The sequence below is a fragment of the Lathamus discolor genome, chromosome Z (genome assembly GCF_037157495.1).
Source record: "Lathamus discolor isolate bLatDis1 chromosome Z, bLatDis1.hap1, whole genome shotgun sequence".
NCBI classification, from domain to species: Eukaryota; Metazoa; Chordata; class Aves; order Psittaciformes; family Psittacidae; genus Lathamus; species Lathamus discolor.
The window spans coordinates 92,473,470-92,501,254 of NC_088909.1; the positions used below are offsets into that span (position 1 = coordinate 92,473,470).

The 27,785-nt window shown below is 38.7% G+C and overlaps 2 protein-coding genes across 5 annotated transcripts in view; one reads left to right on the forward strand and one right to left on the reverse strand.

Annotated features, from left to right (window-relative positions):
• Positions 1-691, reverse strand: part of MTREX (Mtr4 exosome RNA helicase) — a 50,226-nt gene extending 49,535 nt beyond the window's left edge. The window contains exon 1 of one of the 2 annotated variants that reach the window (XM_065662298.1): positions 279-691. In XM_065662298.1, coding sequence (XP_065518370.1) covers positions 279-388 — 110 coding nt within the window. In that variant the 5' untranslated portion in view covers positions 389-691. The remainder of the gene's footprint in view (positions 1-278) is intronic. The other variant, XM_065662296.1, reaches the window with a different exon arrangement.
• Positions 99-27,449, forward strand: DHX29 (DExH-box helicase 29). Of its 3 annotated transcripts, none has more exons than XM_065662294.1 (27): positions 99-677; positions 2,727-2,800; positions 3,605-3,718; positions 4,258-4,387; positions 4,801-4,943; positions 5,512-5,637; positions 6,175-6,301; positions 6,605-6,766; positions 7,356-7,521; positions 8,577-8,700; positions 9,447-10,043; positions 10,787-10,930; positions 11,024-11,200; positions 11,782-11,922; positions 13,398-13,542; positions 13,756-13,876; positions 14,811-14,895; positions 15,504-15,592; positions 17,359-17,487; positions 18,422-18,497; positions 19,159-19,383; positions 20,260-20,396; positions 21,126-21,219; positions 21,925-22,227; positions 22,978-23,109; positions 24,602-24,698; positions 25,450-27,449. In XM_065662294.1, exons 3-27 carry the CDS (start codon positions 3,608-3,610, stop codon positions 25,503-25,505), a joined length of 3,837 nt encoding a protein of 1,278 aa, XP_065518366.1. In that variant the 5' UTR covers positions 99-677; positions 2,727-2,800; positions 3,605-3,607; the 3' UTR covers positions 25,506-27,449. The 3 variants fall into 3 exon arrangements, with proteins under 3 accessions (XP_065518366.1, XP_065518365.1, XP_065518367.1); XM_065662293.1 differs by lacking the exon at positions 99-677 and adding an exon at positions 811-996; XM_065662295.1 differs by lacking the exons at positions 99-677; positions 2,727-2,800; positions 3,605-3,718; ... (3 more) ...; positions 6,175-6,301; positions 6,605-6,766 and having other exon boundaries at positions 7,496-7,517.
• The last annotated feature ends 336 nt before the right edge of the window (positions 27,450-27,785 follow it).

The window sequence follows — 27,785 nt, forward strand, 5'->3', positions numbered from 1 at the left end:
TAGGGTACAACCGGCCATGCGCCTTCAAACTACTTCCGGCATGTGCTTGCCTCCAACTCCCGGCGCTCCCCAGTCGCCCACTGCATCCGGGCTGGCCAGAGCGCGGGCGCCAGGGATCGCAGTAAGCATACCCGTTAGCCTGCACCGACTCCCCGGCCCCGCAGCGGTTCAGTAACGCAAAATAAGTGGCAAAAGAAGCACCCGGCAGTGCGGCGCGAGGCTCAGCCGCCAGAATACCCCCAAGGGCCAGCTCTTCCGGCCTCACTCCGCGACCTCACCCCGATGTCCTGACGCCATCAATGACGAACGCCTTGCTCTTCCTGGCGGCAGATGCGGCGGCAGGCTGCTCAAACACTCTGAAAAGATCATCTCCGAAGGCGTCCGCCATCTTGTTCGCTTCTCCCACACTGCCTCTCGGAGCCACCCTTACCCGGATCCTTTCTGCTGCTGCTCTGGAACTGAAACCGGGGATGGAACAGAGCCCGCCGGCGCCGGGACCCCCACGCGAGGCCCAATGCCGACAGCGGTCTCTGTCCCACCCCACCAGCACGGCAGCGCCGTGACCCCCGTCTAGCGCGGAAGGGCCTCTAGGCCAAGCCTTCCCACAACGCCCCGCTGCCGGTCGCGGCCCTCAACCCGGAACCCGCTCTCTGCATGACCCAGGCGGCCCAGAGGCGGTGCGTCCTGCTAGACGAGTTCTGTCCAATGGGAGGAGCAGGGCGGTGGCACAGCCAATCGGGAGCGGGGGGCGGAGCCATACGCGGTGTCCGGATGTAGGGGCCTGCGCGGTTCCGGTGTGGGTAGGGGGTGCCATGGGCGGCCGTAACAAGAAGTCGCGCGTGGGGAGCGCGGCTCGCACCGCCTCTTCCGCCACCGCGGCCGCCCGCGCTCGAGCCGCCGCTGAGGCTGGCGCTGCCGCCGCCGCCGCCGCCGAGGCGAGCTCCAGAGCGGTGCCGCGGCCGCCGCCCGCCTCCAAGGAGCCGCGTGTCAAGCAAGGTACCAGGCCCGCGGCAAGAGGCGGCCCCGGCTGGGCAGCCCTGGGGGTGGCTGTGCCTGGGGGAGGAGCAGGAGTCCAGGCGTCTGAGGGGCGCCCTCGGAGGGGCTGCTTTGTCAGAGAGCCCCCGGGGGCGTGGCTTGGCTGCCTCGGCGTTGCGGGAGGAGGCGTGCTAAGTCTGGCGTTAATGAGTGTCGAGAAGGGTCGCGGCCGCCTCATGCTTATCTGCTCAGGTGACTTAAACCCTTCTGACACGGGCTTTAGGCCGGCTCACTTTCTGGGGCGTCCCTGAGCAGATGAGCCTTGTTGGCTTGGGGGTATTGAGTCAGTTGCAAGAAATCATTAGACTGTTGGTAGCTCTTTTGGGGCAACTGTTGGTGTGGCACTTTACTAGTAGTGAGCCTGCCTTGTGGAGTTTCATTCTATGTGTGCTCAAAACCAACATAATGTGGATTTGGGGTACTTTGGGTTAGGTGTCCTGTCTCTGCAACCTCCCGGCTTCTTGTGCCTTTCCTCACTGGCAGAGCATGGGAAACCAAAAAGTTCTTCATCAGGGTAAGCACCATTGAGCAACAGCTAAAACGTTGGTGTGTTATCAGCATTGTTCCCAGACTATAGCCAAAACACAGCACTGTGCCAGCTACTGGGAAATAACTTTTACAGCTGAAACCAGGACATTCTGAAATATGGTTACCTACACGCTGTCCTAATCCAGTAAATGAGGCTCTGGGAGCCTCTCTGCAGGCAGCCAGAAGAAATGACCTGTCCAACCTGCCTGCTGGCAGGTAGAGAAGAAGGGAGGTGGCTGAGAAGTAGGGAGGTAGCTGTGCCTCCTGGAGCACAGCACTGCTCCCTGTGGAGTGGCACACAGCCTCGCAGGGTGGTGAATGCTGGGAGGTTGCTTGGTTTCTTTATACCTGTGCAGTATAAGAAACAGTATGTGTGGTCTGAAAAGGATGGAATCCATCAGCAGGCTGTGTGTTGTCATTCTAATGCCAATAAATAGCTTTGTGAATTAGTATTTTTTCTGACAGTTTCTAATTAAACGAGAAGTGTTTAAGAATAAGCATATCAGATCTGACCAAAAGCCTCTGTAACCCAGTGCCCTTTCCTTGATAGTCCAAATGCAGGTACCCAAGTAAGAACAGGTCAGACATACGGTGATACTGCTGTATGGTACTTTTCCATCCTCCACCAGTTACGGCTTAAGAGTCTTCCTGAGCTAGAAGCAATGGTTTTTCAATGCCTTTCCAAATTGATTTCTGTGCTATAAAACTATTCTGTCTTAACCAGACCTCAGTAAATGTCCTATGTTCACAGCTTTAGTGGCAGTTTAGCTATGCACATTGTAATTAAAAAAAAAACAACAAACCCACAACCAAACCTAAACAATCAGAGCAAAAAACTCTGTAGTATTGTTCTGAACCTGCCATTAGCTTACCTATTTGGCACTCATATTCTGGTGATGAGAGTGAGCAGTCAATCCTGTTTCCTCTCATTGTGTCACTTGGGATTTTAGATTTTGTCTCAGAGCCATACTCTCCTTTGTTATTCCTTATTTAAGAGCTTTTCTGTACAGTTGATTATTCTTATTTTTGCTATGTATCTGCATATTCCTGTCAAATTAGTGTAAAATTTGTGCTAACCTGTGTTATGTGGGTCTGCTTTACATACTGTAAACAGTGTTTTCTGTGTTCCACTTGTATAGTTGATGCTTATTTGCAATTTGCAGGTCCAAAAACTTACAGTTTTAGTTCAACAACAGATTCCAGTGCTGCTGCCAATCTGGATAAATCTGTTCTTAAGGTAAGTATCTTCTTTAGATAAAGTAAGTTTGGTTTTCATAGTACCCATTTAGCTGAGTAAATATGTCTGCAACTGTCTTTCAGTATTATGCAGATAAACTACATTCGTGTATTAGACATTGATTTGAGCTTGATATGTTTGGGGTTTTGAGTGTGCTTTAAGAAACAGGGTAAATTAAGGGCAGAAGAATATCTATGTTAAGTGGTGAATGATATATTGCATGCAGGACTAATAAGAGTTGTGTCTGGGTGTTTACTGTGCATACGGATTCTTCTTCCTGTCAGAGGAAGAATACAGGTTTTATTCAACAACCTCAATAGTGAACAAAGCTGGGTTCATGTTTTAAAAGTGTCAAAAATAAAACAATTATTATTTTATTAAAATAGCTTTTAAAGACAGATAAAAAAAGAGTGGCACAGGTGTATCTTGCTGATCAAGTTATTTTATGCTGGCTTTTATAAGCAGAGGAGAAGGGCCTTTTTCTTTCCACTAGATTTCTTTTTAATTTTCTTACAGTATTTCTCATGACATACTAAGTTTTCTTGTAGAGGTAGGCAGGTCTCTCTGCAGTGAGGAATTGACTCTTTTATTTTGAGTAAAAGCACATAGCTTGCAAAAATAAAAAGAAGATAAAGTGCCTCTTTCATGAGAAATACGTACTGCACTTACAGAAAGCTGTAAAAGTTGGGATTTGAATTGCAAGAGAGATTTCTGCATTCTTATACCCTTAGCGATGAAGAGCATTGATTATGTGATAAAAATTTATAATGTTTTGCTTTGTATCAATTAATTTTCTCTGTGCAGGTAATGATAAATGGTAACTTGGAGAAAAGGATTATTAATTTAATCAATGACCATAAAAAACAAAATGATGACAAAGGAATGATTTCCAGAAGACTTACTGCTAAGAAACTACAGGTAGAGTTTAAAGGGGTGTTCTCCGACCGTTGTTCATTTAGAATAAACAGTTTCTTTTTCCTCATTTGTATCGTGTCACACTACGCTTTTGCATTTGGTACAAGCCAGTGAAGCATGCTTTCCAGTAGCTACAGTAGTGATTAGTGAGTGGAATTGATAAATATGATCATAAGTGAGGTAAGTCTTTATGCATTCAGTAACAAAAATCTGAGTGTTAATCAGGGCAGAGATTAATATGAGTGTTTTAGGTTTCTTACGGTTTTCTGTTCCGTATGGCTGGAAAATTGTAGGTTTATCTTTCTAGCTAGAAAATGCATTCTGTACGTAGGCTGGAGTGTAGACTTATGCATATAAATACTGATTTCCAATAAAAATATTATAAGCTCTGTATGCAAACCAGGATTTTCTGCTTGGCCTTCTGATACATTAACTTATGCTGTTTACTTCAGTTTAATGCCAGTTATCTGATATGTAGAAAATAGGAGTTTACAAGCCCATATTAGATTTCTAGACTAAATCCTAGTATTTTCTGATTCTAGGATGTATACATGGCTTTACAAAGATTCTCTTTTAAGACTGAGCACATTGAAGAGGCAATGAAAAATACACTTTTATATGGTGGTGATCTTCACTCTGCACTTGACTGGCTCTGTTTAAACCTTCCTGATGGTGAGTATGGTGGCAGGGAGTTGACGGGGTTTTCTAACAGAAGAGTAACAGGACCTGCCCCGGCATAGGAATGCTTTATAATAGTAATTGAATATATTGTTTCGCTAAGACCTGTATTCATCATAGTGTTCCTTTACTATATGTTCTGCTGACTGGTTCTGGGATTTTATTTTATTTGGCTTGGTTTGGTTTGGTTGATTGGTTTTTAGCATATGGAGTCTTGTAGACCTGTCCTTCCTAATCTTAGAATTCTATCAAAGTCCAGCAAACAAATGCTGGTTTATCTAAATGATTATATTTCAGGCATGCTGGTTTTGTTTATGTTTTTCTAGTTGGGTCACAACACAGTTTATAAAGTTTTCAGGAGTTACTGTTGGCATATTCTGTGAAATGAGGGTTTTCTTATTTTGAAGATGCCTTGCCTGAAGGTTTTAGCCAGCAGTTTGAAGAACAACAACAGAAACCTAGAGCAAAATTTTGCTCTCCTGTGTCACAACGTGAACCTCCACCTCACTTAGTCGATACCAAAAAGAAAGAAAATGGCCCTGAAACTAAGGTAATCTGAGAAATTCATTTATATTTACTACAGGGAAGAGAGGTCAAAGTTTTCTAAAATTTTGAATTTGCATTGACTTCCTACACTGATATAAAAAACCTGTAAAAATATGGTATGCTTAATAATTGTCACTCACATTATTTTAACTTCAGTGAAATAGTCTTTTGAAGGTACCGTTTTTCATGTGAAGTCTAGAAGGCTCTTCATAGTTAATTTTTGTGGTCAAGTATACTTCCATTTTCTCCTGGAATGGGTTCATTCTGTTTTTCTGCAGATGGCCCTCTTTACAAACTTCTGTTAAGTTTGCCTCTGTACTTGCAGTGGTTTTATTTCTGTGGTTATTGAATTGTAAACCTAGAAATCGAAAATATTCCTTGTAAAATTTTTTCTTACATTCAGTTATAATCGTTCAATGTATGGAAGTATATTGTGAGATGCTTATCCTCTTTGGAAAGTTTGCTCTAAGTTATTTGTGTCAAAAACTTAGTTTTTCTATGTAGTTTTAAGCAATACTTCCTCAATACTGCTGGAGAAAAGCACTGGTGATTTTACCTACTACTCTTCTTAGGAGACAAATGTGGGGAAAGCAAAAGAAGTGAGTATGAAGGAATGGATTTTGCAATATGCTGAGCAACAGAGTGATGAAGAGAACAGTGAGTCTGTGAAAAAGACAGATGAAGAGAAGTTTGACCCAGTAAGAAATTAATACTTCATGGGTCTTTAGAAACCTGGTATATTTGGTACATCTGCAAGTAGTGGATCTGTTGCTAAAAATGGGTGATTTATTACTTTTTTTACATTATATACTTTTACATTTATGGGCTACTGAAGGGAAAAATACTGAAACCTCTACTTTCCTAAGTTTTTTTTCCTTTCCTGCTTTGGTTTGGGCTTTTGTGTTGGCTTTTTTTTTTTTTTTTGAGGGGTGCTGTGGGGAGGGAGAGGGGGTGGGGTTTTTTTGTTGGTTTTGTTTGGGTTTGTCATTTTATACTGGGTTCAAAATACTGAATGCATTGTTCTGGAAAGGAAGAATTCCTGAAACATAATCTTCATGAGATTAGGCAACTGACTATCAAATTATGAGCGGTTTTGGCTGCTAGTTCCATAAAAACTAATAGTTTCTCCTTTTGTAAGCGTGGTATAAGGGACAAAACTTCCACTTTATTATGAAGTTGATTAGAAGCGACAAGCATACAATATTCAACTTATAATCAATAATTGTTTGAAATAGAATGAAAGGTATGTACATCTGGCTGCTAAGCTTTCAGAAGCAAAAGAACAAGCAAGCGTCTCCAAGCAAGATAAAGACAAGCAAGGCCAGAAGGTAGCACAAGAGAAAATAAGAAGAATTCAGCAAGGTAGAGCTATGCAAATTATCTGTGTTTTTCTTTGTGACTTGCGTATTTATTTGGCCAGTAAATTTCTGAGTCAGATTGAGTAGATTTAATCTTCTTTCATGCCAGTGTGTGAATGGCAGACTTCCCTGAATCTGTCCTTTCCATGCGGGTCAAATTCTAAAAAGTCAGTAATGTTTAAATATTTCTGGTTTTGGGTACTCAGCATGAGTTGATATCATTATATATATGTCAATTTCATAATTGATCTTTTGATTTCAAAGAACTAAGCAACTGTGGGTTTAAGCTGTATTCTCTCTCTGACAGAAATGGCAATACTGGAGGAACATCCGGTATTTAATCCAGCTATAAAGGTTTCAACCCAACAACAAAATGAAAAGAAAAAAACTCCCTCTCCTCAGCCTCAAGAAACCACTTTGAATTTGAGCTTGCTTGAAAAACCTGATGGTGCTGCGAAGGAAGATAAAGGTGTGTTGGTAATCATTCAGTACAAGCTTGAAGTGTACCACAGATTTCCAGTACTAGTTTTTATTTTTCTAGTATGTATTGTGTGGCAGTGCTACATCATCAAGCTATGATTGTAGGAAAGGCAGGTGGACTACCTCACTGACTGAGCTCGCTTTAAAGGCTCTGTATTTGTTTTATCAGATGATGTATAAGCTATTTTTGCCATATTGTCATATCTAAAAGCATTATTTTTTTTTTTTTTGTAATTGTAGGGCTAGTTGCTCTTTCCATATTCATGCCATCTTTTTACTCTGTTTTCATCGCAAACGTTAAACTGTTAGATTATTTTCTGATGACCAGACTTTCACTAGAGTTCTTAAATTATTGGGCTGTCAAAGAAGGCAAACAAGATACTGTGATTTATTTCCTACTGGATTCTTTCATGGGACAAGCAGGAATATCTGTGTTACAGCAGTATGTGTATTTCTGCTGAACATTTCAGAAAATACTGCTCTTCTAGTAAAATACGTTTGAGGGAAAGACTTTCCTGGCTGTCAGAGGAAGGTAAAATAAATTCTAGGAGATAGAATGTGTCTTTTTGCTCTTGCAGTGAAAAAGAAAGAACCATTAGATATAAGAAATTTCGATTATAGTTCTCGAAGCTGGACTGGTAAATCTCCGAAACAATTTTTGATTGACTGGTGCAGGAAGAATTTTCCTAAGAGCCCAAATCCTACTTTTGAAAAGGTTCCAGTTGGAAAATACTGGAAATGTAGGTATGTATTTCCTATAAACTTAACATTTTCTTTTTAGTTCATTTAAAAATAACGATCTGGTCATGTTGATATAGATTCGTATGAATAATAATGTGTTTTAACCAAATCTCATTTTGTTATAGTCCAGCAGGGAGGCATTTCACTCTGTATAGCTCTACAAAAGTAATGGTTAGACTGAACACTATCATAAAAATAAAAGGCTAGTGAATGATGCCATAGAGATGGGATTAGTTTTTCATTCTGTACTGCTGAATGAAAGGTTCTGGAGCAAACTTGCAAGACAAACTTGGACAACTAACTTCTGGTATTGTTACTCAAACTAATACATTAAAACGTATGTTCTAAGCATATGAATACCAAAACCCCTTAGGGATTGTTTAAAGTGGAAGATAGAAATTTGCTTGGAAGTTACTGTAAGTTTGTAATCAAAGCAGTGCGGTAACAGTAATTTTTAAATTCCTTTCAGAAAATGAATCTGTAATATGGTGGTATCAAGTAGAGTATTATCCTAGGCAAATAAGTGGATGTGGCATTACAAATGAATAATGCTTCTTGAATGAGCAAAGTTAAAAGAACCTGTAGTCTTGCTCAAGTTAAAAGCTATTAATATAATATGCCTTTAAAAATACAAGAAATCTGACTGCTGGTCTGACTGGCATGTATCTGTTAAAAACACATGTTTACAGCTGAGTAGATCATAAACTGTCATCTCAATACATGTTAAGTAGTTACAAGCACACAATATTTAGTCCTTCCAAAGCAACTAATCTTAATAGTGATCTGCATGTACGTAAGTACTTCTTCTCTGAAGAAAGTGGAGACATTTGTTAAAAAAAAAAAAAAAGTCACAATTTCACTGCTGGAATCTGCTGCTGAAAATTTTCTGCAACTTAAAGTTTTTTGGCTATGAAATATTACTGAGTAACAATAAGTTTATTTTACCTAGTTTTTCTATTTGAATTTCACTGTTATATCTTAAACAAAAACATTAATGCATGTGCTATTTATATAGGTAACAAATTAAGAGAAATGCCTGTGTGAATTTGTCTTTCAAGGGTCAGGATCATCAAATCTTCAGATGATGTAATGGCAATGTGTCCTACAATTGTAACAGAAGATAGCATGCAAGCACAACATCTAGCTGCTACTTTGGCACTCTATCATTTAACCAAAGGACAAGTAAGATTTTAACTAATATTCTAATATCCCCTATAGGGATGCTGGGGAGGGACTCTTCATCAGGGACTGTAGTGACAGGACAAGGGGTAATGGGTTCAAACTTAAACAGGGGAAGTTTAGATTGGATATAAGAAGGAAATTCTTTCCTGTTAGGGTGGTGAGGCACTGGAATGGTTTGCCCAGGGAGGTTGTGAGTGCTCCAGCCCTGGTGGTGTTCAAGGTCAGGTTGGACAGAGCCTTGGGTGACATGGTTTAGTGTGAGGTGTCCCTGCCCATGGCGGGAGGGGTTGGAAGTAGATGATCTTAAGGTCCTTCCCAACCCTAACTATTCTATGATTCTATGATTCCTCTTCTTAGCCTGGAATCTGCTTCTGCACTTCTTTGTTAAAGTATCTGTAATTATGTTCTAAAAACAGTTTAATGAAGTGTTTAACCATTACATTCTTTGCTTGTACTTCATGTTTATCTGCTTTTACCCACAATCATGCGTATGTGTTGTGGCATACCAGGAGGAGATTTTTTGATAGTAAAACTGTTCCTTTCGGTGATGTAAAGAATGTAAGCCAGCTGAAAATAAAAAGTGTGTTACTGATACTTATATCACTATTTTCATAGTTTCTGTAGTTAGTATTCTTCAGGTTCTGTCATATGTTTTGCTGCTGGAGTTGATTTACGCATAAAATGTTAGTGATACTGCTAAGCAGTATATAAAGTAATACTTTTTTTCCTGCTTTTTCTGTCTTAAGTCAGTTCATCAGTTACTGCCTCCCACCTACCGAGATGTCTGGCTAGAATGGAGGGATATTGAAAAGAAAAAGGAAGAAGAAAACAAGATAGAAACGAACAAACCTCGTGATAACTTTATTGCTAGATTATTAAACAAACTCAAACAACAACAGCAACTGCAATCTGAAAACCAGCCAAAAGTATCTGAGGGTCCTGAAGATTCCTGGGAAAACTTGGTTTCTGATGAGGACTTCAGCAGTCTCTCCCTTGAGACCTCAGACACAGATAATTTGGAACCTTCAAGGATTTTGTTTAAAAAGCTACAAAGTTCTTCCAGATACCAGAGGCTTCTGACAGAGAGGCAGGAGTTACCTGTGTTTAAGCACAAATACTCCATTGTAGAAACTCTTAAAAAACATAGAGTGGTTGTTGTGGCTGGTGAAACAGGCAGTGGGAAGAGTACCCAGGTGCCTCATTTCTTGTTAGAAGACTTGTTGCTAGATGAAGGATCAAATAAATGTAATATTGTTTGCACACAACCCCGAAGAATCTCAGCAGTGAGTCTGGCAACCAGGGTATGTGAAGAGCTAGGCTGCGAATCAGGACCAGGAGGAAAGGTAGGATGTGTCTGAATTCTTTTTTCTAGCCTTCATCAAAAACAGGGCACTGGGTTGTTGGTAGGAAGTGAAAACATTGTTTCTAAATAACTAGATGTTATTTTCTCTTGAAAAGGGCTTTTTCTATGTCAGCTGTTTCTTTCCAGATTGTCACCTGTGAACCTCTGGGTATTGGTATATATTTTCTAAGATCTTTATAGGGTGATCAGAGCAAGAGGTGGTCAAATAGGGGGCAGATTGCCCAGAGAATCTGGCATCTCTGTCATTAGGGATAGAGGAAACTCCCCAAACTAAGGCTCTGAGAAATCCAATCTAGCTTTGAGTGAAACTCTGCTTTGATAGGGCGCTTTCCAACATCAGTTATTTTGTTATTTGAAGAAAAAAACAATGTTCTCTGTGTTTTATGGCAGTTAGATTTTTTTTTTGATTTTTTTTTTTTTTTTTTAGTATTACTGCAAAAATATTTTTGAGGACTGCTGAGAAACCTGAAAGGAACCCTGAGTTTACCAGGTCTTTGCTACTTTGGAGAAACTTACTTGTAGATTTCAGTGTATTTTCCCTTTCTTAACAGAGGAAAATGTGTGTATGAAAGAACAGTGTGGTAGTTACTCACAGTACTATATAATTACCAGCTTGTGCACTATCTGAATCTAACAGTGCTTAAGTTTCACTTAATTTTTAATATTTCTAGCTTGTATACAATTGTTTAAGTTGTTAATCATTTTAATGTCTTTTTTTTTAAGAATTCTCTGTGCGGATATCAAATTCGTATGGAATCCAGAACAGGGGAAGCCACCAGACTACTGTACTGTACAACAGGTGTCCTGCTTCGGAAACTTCAAGAAGATGGTCTTCTTTCAAGTATATCTCATGTTGTTGTAGATGAGGTTATCAGCTCTTACTAGTCTTCACAAACTATAGCTATTATTGGTCTGAAGTTGTACTAAAGCCTTACTATAGATACGTTTTTCCAATTATAGGTACATGAAAGAAGTGTCCAGTCTGATTTCTTGCTAGTTATTTTGAAGGAGATACTGCATAAGCGGTCAGACCTGCATCTGATTTTAATGAGTGCTACTGTAGATAGTGAGAAGTTTTCCAGCTATTTCTCACACTGTCCCATTTTAAGGATCTCAGGGAGGAGTTACCCTGTTGAGGTACGTAAATATTTCTTTGATTATGCAAGACACTTTGTAGACACATACAGCGTTTGTTTGATGTCTACAGAAAATACACCTACATCACTAACCAAAAATACATCTTAAACATATGTTTCAAGCGCTCTAACTCTTTTCTTTCTCGAAAATACAAAATAGCTTCAGTGCTTTGAATTACAAACTCGTACTGTTCTTTCTGATGGATTTATTATTGATTTAAGTCAATCCATCAGTGACAGATTTTTCTCTGTTCAACCTACATAGAAAGGAAAGCACTAAAGAATTCCCCCACTGCCATGCAGCTGTCATTATACTCTTACATACATTTCTTGTGCATGTTTTACAGACTGTGGTAAAGGTAATTTTAGCGATCATGTGGAGCGGCATTAACAAACTTGTAGCAGGTCTAAGTTTAGTTTTTCAGAAATTGCATGAAAGTTTAAGTTGAAATTTACAGGAGCTATTACAACATTGAAAGAGAAGGGAATGACATGTACATAAGCTTTAAAAAAAAAAAAAAGGAAAAGCTGCTGATTAGTTTTTAACATGCCTTGTATTTCTTCTGTAAATTTTCACCAAAGGTTTTCCATGTTGAAGATGTAATTGAAGCAACAGGCTATGTCCTGGAGAAAGACTCAGAATATTGTCAGAAGTTCTTGGAGGAGGAGGAAGAAGTAACAATAAATGTTGCTAGCAAAGGAGGAGGCACCACAAAGTATCAGGTAAAATAGGTGTTTCTAGTTTTGGCTTGGAAATTTTGGTATTTTTAATTATTTTATAATTTTCATTTTATTAAATGTGATTGTATAGTAGCAAATATTCTTCCAGTTGATAAAACAAACACAATGGCACTCCTATAATGGAAAACAAATGTTTATTAACACTGCACCCTGTTAGTTTTTACAGCTCCTTTATAGTCATCTTGATTTGACATTGAGTTCTCTTGTACAGATTCCTAGCTCTACATTTATAAGCAGCAGCTAAAGGGGAGAGCATGTAACATTTTTCTCCCAGATAATTCTGCTAAGTAGGGAACCTAAGACCTGAAGAGACAAGGCCATGTCCTTTTAGCTGGAAAACCTCCCAAAATCTTCCAATTTGGCATGAGATTATTGCATAGAGATTTTCTGCTTAATAGGCTGTGGTTAATATTGTAGATAATCTGTAGTGATAGCTGTGTGTGCTTTTGGATCAAAATTCTTAAAGGGAATTGTATAGAAATGCCATCTGATGTAGGCTATTTATCTACCTGTCTGCTCAGACTTGCTCCCTCAAAATGTATGCATTACTGTTATTAGCTTGGCATGGTCAGACATCGACACATACATTGAAAAATATGTTGTCATGTGCTCCACTGACTTTTCTGTTTATTTTCTTTTTTTTTTTCTCCTCCTATAGTGGTAGTTACCCCACACATCACAACAGCATCCTTTACTTGAAGCCCAAGCGCTTTTCCGAGTGCTTCTCAATCTTTGTAGCTTATTTCTGTTGAACCTTCAGTACAGAAGGATATGTGGTGGCAAACTTCTTTAAGTGTGTTGATTAATGACGAGATAATTTACAATAGTGCCATTAGGCATAGAAGCCTAATGCTGAGTATGTGTCTGTAAGGCGTTTATAGAAAATTTAAATGCTTGCATGTTCTGCTGATTCTTCCTTCCTTTCCCTTTTCTTCTGCTCCAAAACATGGCAGGAGTTACCACCTAAGTAACTATTAACTTTCATTGCAACCTTTAGTTGAGGAAGGTGAGGGAGAGGAGAAAGAGGACACTGGTTTCCTATAGGAAGGATATTATATAGAATATAATAGGAGTTCTGAAAGGATACTAGCCACACTGTTAATTCCATTTTGAATTGATACCAATTGGATGCCACATGTGTGGTTCTGGGAACTGTTTTCATTTGCAAAACAGACTGTATGTACAGCACTTCTTGGACAGACTTTAATTTTTTGTTTATGTTTTAAATCTGGAGTGTTGTCTAACTGCAGTAGATACTTACACATGGGTTATGTAGATGGGATTTAATCTTACTCACACTGATTTTGGTGGGAAGTTAATCAGTTAAATGTCTTGTCTCAATCTCTGTTTAAAGAAACCTAAATTTAAATGAGTGACAATTTGACTTCTGTTGTCTTGCCTTCTAAAACACTGAGAATATGATTTTTATTTTTTTTTTCCCCGCTTTTATTTTTTAGGAGTATGTCCCAGTCCAGTCTGGATCTGGTATCGATTTGGCTCCCTACTATGCAAAGTATAGCAGTCGTACACAGCAGGCTATCTTCTATATGAACCCTTACAAGATCAACCTTGAGCTCATTTTGGAGTTGCTTGCATACTTGGGTACAGTCTACTTAAGAAGTTTATACACTTGGGGATGTCTTTTGGAATTGTTTTCCAGTGCTTTCTCCTGATAATCAAGTACTTTACCCCAGTCTTACATGGAACATCCTAAAAAGCATTTACCACAGAGACCAGAATTAGTTCTTTTTTCCAGGGAAACTGTTTGCAAATGCATGTTTGTTTTAACTATGTGCCTGCACTGTAACTTTCCAGACAGAAGTCCCCAGTTCAAGAACATTGAGGGTGCTGTGCTGATCTTTTTACCAGGCCTTGCCCATATTCAGCAGCTGTATGATCTCATTTCAACTGACAGAAGATTTAACTTGCGTGACAGGTAATGCCGATACATTCTATAAAGTTAATAGCTTAGCTTAATCAGTATGTTGGAGAGAAACAGTTATACCTCAGGGCTGTTTGTGCTATAGATGTACTTTTATCAAAAAATTACACAGGCAAAAATGACAGATGCTTAGGAATGGTACAGTAACTTTTTTCTTCTGACTTTTGTTTTTCAACAAGCTTGCTTAATCACAAAGCACTGGACTACTTCTTTTCCACTTCTTAGAGTATGGAAGCTGCCATGTCTGGGACATAGCTTTCTCTGGCTTACTGTTTACATGGAAGTAGCTACTTCCTGAGTATAGATCCAGAGAATATAATCTACCAAGATGAAAAGGCATAGTGTTGTAGTGACAGATAGTTTCGAAATTTATTTTGTGGGTAACAAAAAGTTAGAAACATGATGGCATAAAAAGAACATTCGCAGTCAAATTCTAAAAATTCATAAGTGGACTGAGATGTCAAGGTCTTGAAGAGAAGGAAAATACAAACTTCTGTGGCTGTCCCATCTCTGAAGGCTTTTATTACTCAGGCTGGAAGTTTCATGTATATATAGTTCTATAAATAGTTTCAGTAATAGTCCTTGGAAGCATAATGTAAAGAACTTGGGTTCATGGGCATCTCGTTCCCTTTTTTGCTGGTCTATTTCTGTCAGTTAACCTAGTTCTGTGGTAGTAGTGTATTTTTCCTGCATTACTATCAAGAGGAGAACACTTAAAAACTAATGGTGTTAGCTTTTCTTGTTATTGTAACAAATGCTGAATCAGACTTTTTTACCTAATCATACAAAATTTTCGTCTTTGAAGTTACTAATTCTTGTTGCTTTCATCCTTTTTCAATGGCAAACTGTTGTCATTGTTCTGGTCTCATTTTTTAATGTGTCTTAATTTAGTAAATATATATTTATTAGTGTTAATTTCTTGTTCTAGGCACAGGTTGATAGCTTTGCATTCTGTTCTTTCAACTCAAGATCAAGCAGCTGCATTTACGATACCTCCTGTTGGTATTCGAAAGGTATGATACATTTAGAAAGGCAAAGTTCACCACTGAAAGGAGAAACTTACTGTGGGTGCAACTCTGAATTGCTTTAAAATCTAATCACACAGAATTACACAGCAACTAGTTGTTCCTGTGGTTTTCTCGCTGCGAAGGAACAGTTCTAATTTGGTGCTCTGTAACATATAGAATCTGTCATGCTGTGGAAACCTTGACAGTAATCAGGCAAATTTTTAAACATACTATTTTTCTAAGAGTTTTTTAATTGTTGCTTTCCCGTATTTTAATTATCGGTAACCAGTAACTATAGCTTTTTATCTGGGAAAATAGTACATGCTGCCAAACTGTTGAATTAAAAGTTGATCAATTTTGGCAGGTACTAACTAGTATTTTGATGGGTTTTAAAAGGGAAAGTGAACACGAAATTGTCCCTTAACTCTTGATTCTTCAGTAATTGAAGAAGACTAAACCATTTTCCAAGTTGTGTAGATTTTAATGCTCTGACAAAAGGAAACATGGGTAAAAAGCTTCAACCAAACTCACTCTGTAATACTGATTAAAAGGATGAAAACTGTTAGGCAGACATTCTGTAATTTTTTTTATTTATGTATTTTACTTCTTTTCAGATTGTTTTGGCAACCAATATAGCAGAGACAGGTATTACAATACCAGATGTTGTTTTTGTAATTGATACTGGGAGAACAAAAGAAAATAGGTGAGTTTTTTATTTTCATCAATCATATTGTGATTACTATAAATATTTGAGGTTAGTACTGCAAGAAGTTTGTGTATCCTTATTAAAGTACAGTTCTGGACAAAAAGAAAAATGTGCTGAGCTCAGTAATCAGCTTGCAGTTTAGGTCCAAGTTTGGGATGAATCTTTGGGTCTTGAGATGGTGTGAAGAACAATAAAGGGAGATCTCATAAATGTGGAGAACCATGATTAACTGGTTTCAAAATAAAGTAGATCCTTTTTATACTATCTCAGTTCTTAGAAATTATTATTTGTCCATTTAAAATGTGAAAAGTACTACAGAATGTTAGAATAACTTTGAATGGCCAGGGAAATAAGATATCTACCTGGACTTGTGCAAAGCGTTTGACGCTGTCCCACACCACATCCTTCTCTCTAAATTGGAGAGATACCAATTTGATGGATGGACCACTCGGTGGATAAAGAACTGGCTGGATGGCCGCACACAAAGACTTGTGGTCAATGGCTCAATGTCCGGCTGGAGACCAGTAACGATGGTGTCCCTCAGGGATCGGTGTTGGGACCGGTCTTGTTTAACATCTTCATCGCTGACATGGACAGTGGGATTGAGTGCGCCCTCAGCAAGTTTGCCAATGACACCAAGCTATGTGGTTCGGTGGATATGCTGGAGGGAAGGGATGGCATCCAGAGGGACCTTGACATGCTTGTGAGGTGGGCTGATGCCAACCTTATGAAGTTCAACCATGACAAGTGCAAGGTCCTACACCTGGGTCGGAGCAATCCCAGGCACAGCTACAGATTGGGCAGAGAAGAGATTCAGAGCAGTCCTGTGGAGAAGGACTTGGGGGTGCTGGTTGATGAGAAAATTAACATGAGCCAGCTTCAGTGTGCGCTCGCAGCCCAGAAAGCCAACGGTATCCTGGGCTGCATCAAAAGGAGCGTGACCAGCAGGTCGAAGGAGGTGATCCTGCCCCTCTACTCTGCTCTTGTGAGACCTCACCTGGAGCATTGTGTGCAGTTCTGGTGTCCTCAACATAAAAAGGACATGGAACTGCTGGAACAAGTCCAGAGGAGGGCCACGAGGATGATCAGGGGACTGGAGCACCTCCCATATGAAGACAGGCTGAGGAAGTTGGGGCTGTTCAGCCTGGAGAAGAGAAGGCTGCGTGGAGACCTCATAGCAGCCTTCCAGTACCTGAAGGGGGGCTATAGGGATGCTGGGGAGGGACTCTTCGTCAGGGACTGTAGTGACAGGACAAGGGGTAACGGGTTAAAACTTAAACAGGGGAAGTTTAGATTGGATCTAAGGAGGAAATTCTTTCCTGTTAGGGTGGTGAGGCACTGGAATGGGTTGCCCAGGGAGGTTGCGAGTGCTCAATCCCTGGCAGTGTTCAAGGCCAGGTTGGATGAAGCCTTGGGTGGGATGGTTTAGTGTGAGGTGTCCCTGCCCATGGCAGGGGGGTTGGAGCTAGATGATCTTGAGGTCCTTCCAACCCAAACTATTCTAGGATTCTATAATACATAGCTGTTTCGTTTTCCAATTTATACGCTTCCCTTAGTCATATAACTTTGGATACAATTCACTAAGAACCTTGGATCTAAAGTCTGGTTTAGATCCTGCTTAGGTATGCTTAGTTTTCAAAACTACCATTATTTTCAAATAAATTGTATTTAGATATATTATCAATATGCCAGTATTTAAGTGACGTATACATCAAAATTTTAATTCTGAAGTCTGAATGGACACTTGCTTTGCAATTTTCAAGGTATCATGAAAGTAGTCAGATGAGTTCCCTAGAGGAGACCTTTGTTAGCAAAGCTAGTGCTCTGCAGCGACAAGGAAGAGCTGGGCGTGTTAGAGATGGATTCTGCTTCCGAATGTACACAAGAGAAAGGTACAGTAAACTTAGCAAGCTTTTGTAAATCATAAAAATATCTTTTCTTCTCTGCAAAAACAAATTTTGTTGAAATTCACTTTAATTATTGCAAACTGGAATGAGTAAACTTAGAGGGAAAAAAAAACCAAACAAAACCAAAAACTTCCACAAAAAACCAAAACAAAACCAACAAACCAAAAATACAACCAACCCCCCCCCCCAAACCAAACAAAAACCAGAAGCTGAATACTGTATTAATGAAGTGTTATAATAGTAATTTTGTTTCATGTTTTTAAAAGTTAATTTAACTTCTAGTATCTGTAGAATGTGGAAAAAAAAAATCATAATTAAAGGAAAAATGCAGCACCCAGGAATTTTAGAAGATTATTTTTTAACAACATATACTGGATCAAATTTACACCAAGCTTGCTTCCTGAACTTTGATTTTTTTTTTTTTTTTTATCAGACAAATATGCAGGTTTTTGAAGTGGCATCTTTAGAGATGAGAGAAGGGGAAAATACCAAATCACACAGCACTGCAGAATTAGTTTCTGTTACTGCAGTGGAATAAACTTCCTGCTTGTCTGAAAGTCTGAAGCAACTTTTCAGCAAAGAAACAGTTGAAGTATTTTGAAATAACCAATGACATGTCATTTTAGCCACATGCAAAACTTTGAGTTTGAGATCTATGCGTTTCAAGAATTCGTTTTGAAAAGCAAGGTCTAGCTGCCTTTCCCTCTGTAAGGGAAAACTTTCCCTAAAACTCTTGTGAAAAGCAAGCTACCACACATGCCTTAATTCAAAGGGTGAACAGTTTACCCATGTGTTAAAACACATGCCACCCCTCCATTGCCCCTCAAAAGAGCATATTGAAAGAGTGAGCATATGAAACCTGTGTTTTTAAGTTGAATTTAAAGACAATCTGTGATTATACGTTTCTGTGATGTTGCAGGTTTGAAAGTTTCATGGAATACTCTGTTCCAGAAATACTGCGTGTGCCTTTGGAGGAATTATGCCTTCATATTATGGTATGGTTTGGGTTTTAGAATTACTGACCTTGTTAGCTGAAAATATTAGATGTGCCTGTGAGGGAATTACACCTTCATACTATTGTGTGGTTTTGGTTTTTGGAGTTACTGACCTTGTTAGCTAGAGAGGTTTGCTAGGAGAGCCCTAATCCTTTGTAGTTAGTGGGGCTTCTCCTATCAGGGCAGAGGGAATGCAGTACATGTTTGCTGAAAAATCCAGAGCACAATGCTGATGGAAAATAGCATACTATACTATTCCACTTTATCTCAGAGTAATTGGAAGTTAGCTAAATAGCCTTCAAACTGATCTCTGTTTAAGGAAGCAATTCCATTTCCTCTCTCCTTGTCCTGAGTGAGCAGGATACACATGGGAAAACGTAGCAACCTGGCAAATTAGTGCTAGATTGAGCTCCACTGTATCAGGTTTGAGAGTCTCCTGCTAATTGTGACCATTGATAACATGCTTCTCTGGTCAGTGGTAGGCTTTGTTAACCTAATGTGGGGTGCATCTGTGTTCTGGGAACCGAGAGGCTGGTGTAGAGGGGAGGGAATGCAGGCTTTTAATTGCAGTCATAGCTTTCTGGTTTCCTTTGTGGCTGCTATAGGAAGTTTTTTTTGTAATAAAGTCTTATATTGGAATACATGCCAATTTATTCCACAGAAATGCAATCTTGGATCTCCTGAAGATTTTCTTTCCAGAGCATTAGACCCACCACAGCAGCAAGTAATTGGTAATGCAATGAACCTATTGAGAAAGATTGGAGCTTGTCTGTTAAATGAGCCCAAGCTGACGCCATTGGGCCAGCACCTTGCAGCCCTTCCTGTCAATGTAAAGATTGGCAAAATGCTTATATTTGGTGCTATATTTGGCTGTTTGGATCCTGTGGTGAGTAAGAAAAAAAAAATTTAAAAAGTATAGAAATGCTTAACAATACTTAACTCTTTACAATTAATCTGGTTTCTTGCAACATGGTATTTTGAAGGAATGATGCAAGAAGTCAAAATGTTTATTCTAAGGTGATTGCAGCTTGACATCACAGGGGGGAACAATCTATGTGTTCTTTATGGTTGGACTCAATGATCTTAAAGGTCTTTTCCAACCTATATGATTCTATGATTCTAAACTCCTAGGTACTATTTGGAAGGGTATAGTCAGACTTGGTCTCCAGTTCTGTCTGTTACCATCCCAGGGAATATGACACCTACAGAAAAAGTCCTGTGATGCTGGTTACACCAATCTGAATTTGCCCACAGTCTGTGGACCAGGAACGTGCTCATGTAAAGTTATTGCGAATTAATTGATACAGTAACATACCATATGAAGACTGTGGAATGGTTTACACTTTCAGCTAATTAATTCACTGCAAATTAGGAGGAAATGTTAGTTGCTGAAAACAAAGTTAAAATTCTTTTGTTCTCTTGGCATCTCATGTTAATGTGGTGTAATATAAAGTAGTTGTTTAATCTGACCTTGACTGTATCATATCAGGAATTGCTCTGTCATCTGACAAACCATTTCATGTGGGCTTTGAGATTTAACTTTTTTTTTTCTAGCCTTTTACATAAGGTGCTATGCAAGCAATGTCTTTAATGTAAGTTCTGAATTGCATGTAGAAATTCTTATGGTGGTAAGTTTTCCTTGAGAGTTGGTAGAAGATAAGAGTATTTTATTATAAGAATACAGGTTTATCATAAAATAGCTTTAAATTTTTTTTCACAGTAACAATGATACTCTAAGTAGTGTGTCATTTACTAATTGCAGGCAACTCTGGCTGCTGTTATGACAGAAAAATCCCCATTTACCACACCAATTGGTCGAAAAGATGAAGCAGATCTTGCAAAATCATCTCTAGCAATGGCAGTTTCAGACCATATAACAATCTACAATGCTTACCTAGGGTGAGTGATAATTCTCCTGTGCTTATGGCCAGATGCAAATTACACCTAAGCAATGCAGTTCTGCAAAGAATCCTTCACAAGTATCTTATCTTGAATTGGTTGCACCTGAAGCTTTCTTCTTCAGAACAACAATAGATTGCCAAATACTGCAACACAAAAGAGAAGCTTGCTTAGTACCTCATTCTTTAACTTCTTTTAACTATGCTTGCACACATACAGAGGTATACTGTGTCTGTGTCCTGGGTTCAGCAGTAGCAGTCATTTTAGACATTTTAAAGCAGTTGGTTTAAACCACGACAGTCTGCTTAGTATGTAAAGTATTTTGCTTGCGGTTTGTGGTGTGCTGACCTGGACACTTCATATTTGAGGAAATGCGTATTATAAAATGGCATAAGTAATTTTTTTGTATTTTTAGGCAATTTTAAGACCAAGTCTTAAAAGCCATGTCTGAATTCTGTGTAACTGAAAAGACTGACAAAAGTGTGTAATTTTTTAGCGAAATTTACTGTGTATTTCTGTTAGAACCTGCCAAATTTACATTCTGGGCATATTCTCCAAAGTGCTCTTAGACCTAAAGCATTCATCTTCGTTAATGCCACTTATTTCTTGTTTTGAGTGGTAAATGCTGACCAGAACACAGTATTGCCTTTTAACTTACTACCACTTTCATAATGTTATACTCTTGATGTGATTCTTTTTGCTGTAGTGAGACAGGATTTTTTTCCTTAGGTGGAAAAGAGCTCGACAAGAAGGGGGGTATCGTGCTGAAATGACTTACTGCAGAAGAAATTTCCTCAGTAGGACTTCCCTGTTAACTCTGGAGGTAAACCAAATAATTGTACTCTGCATGCTAAAGTTTTGTTAAAATTTCCTTCTGAAAATCTTACTCTGTTTTAAAGATGTGATACATCACAGTTACTATTTGGACCAGACAAAACCAAGTGGAATGCCAGGGACTGGTGAAATGCACACCCTCAGTTGAGGTAGCTGTGTCTTCATTTGAGTTTTGATATGCACACTTTGTTGGCATACATCTTTGTAGTCTCTGCCGTTGGAGAAGCTAGTCCTTACGTCCTCTAGAAAATCAAACCCTATGGATTAAAATGCTTAGATTGTGTTATTCTTGTATTGATCTCTTGATACAGGTCTCTTTAACAGTTTGAAAAATTAGCCACAAACTTAATGTAAATGGAGTTTTATTTTTTGTGAGAAAATCTTTTAAATAAGACATATTTCCTGTTTAAGTTTGGGTGATTGAGTTTGCCTAAGCAGAAGTGGATCTTTTGTGCAGAAGTGGATCTTTCGTGCAGAAGTGAGGGATTGAGTAATTGAAGTATATGTAATACCATGTATCTAATCCTGTATTCCAGACAATGTTTTTCTCATAGTGGTTTTCTCATAGAATATCTCTAGTAGAGGTATTTTTGTGGAGGGCATGAGTATTTGGGATGGAGTTGTCAATGTCAACTGATGGAGTGGAGTATGTTCTTTTTTAGATTGAGTTTTACTAATGCGTTACTAATTTCAGGATGTGAAGCAAGAACTCATAAGGGTGGTCAGAGCAGCAGGGTTCACAGCACCTACAACACAACGTGGATGGAGTGGAAATGGAGCCAGTCAATCCCTTTCTCTCCATGAAATAGCTCTTCTTAAAGCTGTGTTGACTGCAGGACTGTATGACAACGTAGGAAAAATAATATATACAAAGTCTGTGGATATTACAGAGAAGCTGGCTTGTATGGTAGAAACTGCTCAAGGTAAAGCACAGGTTCATCCCTCCTCTGTAAATCGAGACTTACAGACATATGGATGGCTCCTTTACCAGGAGAAGGTAAGTAAATAATCGGTGTAGCTGATCATTTGTGTTAAAATGGAGTTGGGCCTCTAATATTAAGTAAGACACACCAGTGTAACATATTCTCTGCCACCAATAACCTTGTAGTGTAAGGACAAGACAGCAGCTAAAGTAGGTAGGTTGTTCTAAGAACAGTGGAACAAAAAAAGCCTGCAGTTCTTTGTGAAAATGCACTTTTTTTGTTTCCTTTCCTCTGATTGCAACTCCTTCTCATACCATTCCATTGTTACCTGTGGTAGGCTCCAGATTCAGAAATAGCATATGCTGACCTTATTAGTTTCTCCGTGTGCCCACATTTATGCATTTGTGTGTATTGAGATAGATAGATTGACAAACCAGCTGCTGCTAATAAAAATATGTAACAAGAGTTTTACCTGTCTCTTATTTCAGTATGTTTATTAATTTTGATGTCTCTTTTCTGAACAGCACTAGGTTAACACTATCTTTCTGTTTGAATTTTAACAAGAAAACTATGGCTTTAGCTAATGCCCTGATATCACATAAGCCTGTCACTTGCTTAGAGGTGACTTACTTCATGTTGTCTAGGACAGACAAATTGCCCTTAGTTGTTCTGTGTAGAGTGATTTATGTTAACTGGAACTTTAAAAGGAAAAAAAGTATTTTTTTTTTTTTTTTGCTTTTAAAAGTAGCAATCAAATATGTTGTCACAGATTTTATGTGGCTTCAGGTTTCTTGTTTTTAATGCTTCTGCTTGTTCACATGCAGGTGAGGTACGCTAAGGTGTATTTGAGAGAGACTACTTTAATATCCCCCTTTCCCATTTTGCTTTTTGGGGGGGATATAGAAGTGCAGCATCGGGAACGCCTCCTGACAGTTGATGGCTGGATCCATTTTCAGGTGTGCTGGAGTGATAACTACCTTTTGTGGTTTCATGGGCTTTTGTATTACAAAGTTGATGTGCAAGCTGTATACATAGGATGAAGACGAGGGAATAAGGAAGGAGAGAATTAAAGGAAATTATAGTCTTAGCAAATCTCACTTGACAGGTTTGTAATCTGTGGCTTGTAACAAATCGGTTCCTTCGTGGAGAAAGTTAGTGTTCTTTCAGAAAAGGTGTTGGAAATGAATGTAGACTATTATGTAATACCTATGTTTTATAGAGCTGATACTGAAAACATAAGTGTGCTATTTTAGGTACCCTTTTCTACAGTCTTATAATCATGTAAGTACATAGTTATCTTTAAAATACTAATTATTTTGCTTGATAGCCCAAACAGAATTATTTGGTAAAGAAAAAATTCCAAATGGAGGAAATACCTGTTTGCTTGGGTTTGGGCTGTTTGCTGATTCTGTTTGGGTTTTTTTTTCTTTCAGGTGGAAAAGTTTTATTTGTGAGTGGGAAAACTGAATTTTTCTTAGTGTATTTTTAAAGAAAAAGAAAAATTGGTGATGTGCTCAAATTCTTTGTGAATTGTTAAATAGCCAACATTGACTTTTGCTGGCTTGCCAGCTACTTGTCACAACTCTGTGTGCCCATTTGGGCCCTGTTACACTCAAAGAAGACTATAAGCTACAAAATATTCTAGTTTTTTGCACTCTACTGATGCAGGCAAGTGACCAGCTAATTGAATTCACTGAATATCATGAATATGGAATATTTAAAAGCAGCTACCCTGTGAATTTGTTGGATAACTTTTATGGTCCCTGGGAAGTTACAGGTTGTGTGGTTGCTGGGCTGACTAAATATTCTATTTTTCTACTGAGATGCGAAGCAGAATATGTTGCAATTTGTGCTTTATCTATAATAGCTAGTTTCTGTACCATAGGCATTACATAGATGAAATAAAGACTGGAATAGCAAAGGAGGGATAAAATGAAAGATTCCTGGGAGAGGGTTCAGGTGTAGTCATCCAAGTTCCTAGTGAGATTTAGGAGAGGTTTGTGACAGCTTCCTCAGGAGGAACTTGCAGCATTTCAGGAGGCCAGGCAGATGTCCCGGGGGAAAATGTGTAGGCATTGCATATCAGGTATAAATTAATTTGTACTTTAATACTTCGGGAGAAAAAAAGAAAGGCAATTAGAGTAAGTAGGATACTGGTAATTAATAATTTCACCATATGCTGGTTGTTCATCATATATATGGGAACATATTCCAAGCTACCATTCTGAGCTTCTGTTCTTTAGGCTGTGATGTTACAACTAACAAGTGCTTAAAGTTAAGAGGGCATAATGTAAGCCCAGTCATTTCATGAGTACACTGTCCATATGCTTAAAAAATATGCATCATGTTCATAGGTATATTAAAATTCTATTTATAGGTAAGGTAATAATCTATGTTTTGGTGTTAAATGTCTGAATAACGTGAATGTTTGTCTTCTGTTCTTTATAGGCTCCTGTAAAGATAGCAGTAATTTTTAAACAGCTGAGGGTTCTCATTGAGTCTGTTTTAAAGAAGAAGCTTGAAAATCCTAAAATGTCACTTGAAGGTAACTTTATTTCTGCATTGCTGAAATTACTATTCGTTAAATAGAGCTGGCAACTTTGGGGAAGCATGAGAACACTGCATTCTCATGCAGTAAGGGTTAGTGTGATTTGTGTATCATTTCATTATCTTGAGAGACGTCCAAAAAGTTATTACTAATCCTACATATACTATGTAGCTCACCCCAGACATACGATCTGCACAGCTGGTGGGGTGTTTTAAAGATATCCCTGATAACATTATTTAAAATAGTAATGTAGTAATAGTGAAGTATGCATCTCTGAATAAAGATTGTGGTGAACCTCAGGCACTGAATTTTAAGCATTATGCAAGTTGTCTCACAATTTAGGTTAATGATGGGGAACTGCATATTGGCCCCAAAGCAAGCAATAGAGAGGCCCAATTTGAACACTGGGTGTTCAGAAGAGTATTGTAGGTGGGAGGAAGAAAAGAAGCTCCTGTATGCTAATGTGTCTGTAGTTAACCTGTAACTTTCGCAGTCTCTTCTGAAATACCGAAATGGCCATAACTAGGTTATTAAATAATTCTGTAAACTTCCTAATCATGTACTATGGACGTACTTGTTTGCCCTCTTGCTTCATAAACAGGAAGCACTTGTCTGGCTTTAGAGTTTTGCATAACCTACAACATAATAATTTTAAGTTGCTGAGAACTATACTTCTGATATTCTTGGGTTTTAGGAATCAATTTTTAAGCTTGTTTTTTCCCATTCAGTTTGTTTGTTTTCTTCCTAGATGACAAGGTCTTACACATCATCAAAGAACTGATAAAAGTGGAGAGTGGTAACTGAAACACAGAAATCAGTAACAAAATGGAGCTTCAGTAATGGCAGGAGAAAATGTGGACTCCAGCATTAGCTGAAAGTACTTAAATGCTTAGTGTGGTTGATACCAGCCATGATGAGAAAAGGCTGCATGATTTTGCATAAACCTTACCTTTCTCTATGTCACTTTTAAAAATGAAATGTTAATATGTTTAGCCTTTACAATACATTTGGTGCCATTTGTCTGAGTACAAATGATGGAAGCAGCTTCTTTCCAATATAAAAATGGCTGTGGTAAATTATTATTTTTGTTTGATGTACTAATCATAACATCACTGGTGGTGCAGACTGTAGTAATGATTAAAGATTGGGTCCTGAATCTCAGTGAGTAGAATTCTGTTAGATGTGTTCAAATGGGAGACAGACCTGTCCTACGTGGGTTTCCTAAGTGGTAAATTTTTTTTAATCTATGAACTTACAGCATTAAAACAGTACATTGTACACATTTTTCTGTATGGTTTATGTGAAGATGCTCTAAGGAGATAATGTGGAGTGCTGTGAGCAAGTGCTCAGCTAGACAAGGGTACTGCCAGCAGCCCCTCCCCATCCTCTGCCTCTTCTAACATCGTCAATCTGTGATTGAAGCCTTCTGGTTCTCATTCTCTCTTAACGGCTTGCTCACAATGTTTGTGTGTTTGTTATTTCTTTCATACTGAATGTTCTTTAACCAGATAACTTAATGAACCAGATGCTCTTATATTACACTTGTCCACACCATTTACACATATGAACTGAAATTTTAGGTGACCATCTCAGGTTTCAAAAATGAGGAATACTGGGGATAGGAGGTGAGGAGAGGGGTGGTTGCTATTAAACAACTGCAGTCAAGTAGGAACTCTGTGTGTACAGGCAGAGGAGGAGTGTAGAAGATGCTTCCTTGTAATCTGAAAAATACAGATTTTTGTAAAGTGGATGTTAATTATGTGCAAAAAGGGCACTGAGAAAAATACATGAAAATGCAAAGTACATAAGCTATCCAGTTGAAGTAAGAGAGCAGAACAGGTACTGCTGGGCTGAGAGAGAAACCTAAGCTGAAAGTAAAACAGCTTGGGCATAGTACTCTGCACTCAGTTCTGGAAGAGGCAAGTTCTCCTAACAGTATTTTCCTATGAACTCTGAAAAATCGATTATGTTATCTTTTTATTAATTGTGATAAATTAGTGGTTCTCCTAGTTTCCTAGAAGAGCCAGGAAGTGCTGTTTTCTAATTCCAAAGTATACAACATGTATGCAAGGAAGCATTAAAACAGTTTAATACTGAGGTTAAGCCCTCAGTTTTGCACTCTGTATGCCCAGACACATCCTTCTTTCAGGTCAGAGGCATAGGAATTAAAACCTGCAAACTACATTCCATGGAGACCCTGAACAATTTTCCAGATTTTGTTCTAGTTGAGGTCTTTTATTTATGTCCTTTGGAAACATGAATTAGAAATACATTTCCGTAATTCACCAACTAACAAGCACCTGTTTCTTCTGGATTTGACTTTTGCATTTAAGTTGGTTTTAAATGGCTAAACCATAGTGAAAGTGTTAATTTTCCTTGAGTTTTCCCTTGTTTAACTGTGATGCATAGAAAGGTTACATTCTGTTTATGTATGGTAAGGTTGAAATTCAGAGGCATTCTGTGTCTTCCTCTGGCATGCCTTGCTTTGTAATGTTTTAAAGAAATTACTTCTTTCCGTTACTATTAAGGGGATATATGTAATAACTAGAAAACTGCACACTCTTGAGTGAGCAAGTTTTCTGCAAACCAGGCGGAATGGGTCATACTGGTGTGCAGTGTGGTTATCTTAAACACAAACGAAAAAGACTACAGTGTCTTTCTGCTTCTGCAGTGTGTGTGAACGACTTCTGTGCCTGTGCTCTGTTGGGTAAATTAACTTTTTTATTTAATAAATCTCTTTAACACCTCTGTTATTTTTCTAAAGGTATTTGTCAGACACAAGACCAGTATCAATCGATCTTTCTTACTGTAGTCACAACAGCGCTCTGCAGGTTCTATCCTTTTTAAAGGCAGTGTGTCCTGCTGCTCTCTGTCCCCTCTCCTTGCAGATGATTTACTGCTCCTGCTGTCCTCTGCAGAATTTCCATCCCCTCCTCTCTTACTGTTGAATAGACTGCTTGAACCTCTCTTCTCCTTTTCCCACTAACATCTTCCTTGGCACTCTACCAGGGAGGGGTTTTCTGTTTCCTTCTACAAGTCTTTCCTCATCTATAGTGGACTTGATCCATGGCTCATATAACAAAA

Coding starts and splice junctions, on each gene's coding strand:
- DHX29 (XM_065662293.1), top strand. CDS start 813: ATGGGCGGCCGTAACAAGAAGTCGCGCGTGGGGAGCGCGGCTCGCACC. Junction 4,388..4,800: donor CTGTTTAAACCTTCCTGATG/GTGAGTATGGTG, acceptor CTTATTTTGAAG/ATGCCTTGCCTGAAGGTTTT. Junction 8,701..9,446: donor ATCATTTAACCAAAGGACAA/GTAAGATTTTAA, acceptor TTCTGTCTTAAG/TCAGTTCATCAGTTACTGCC.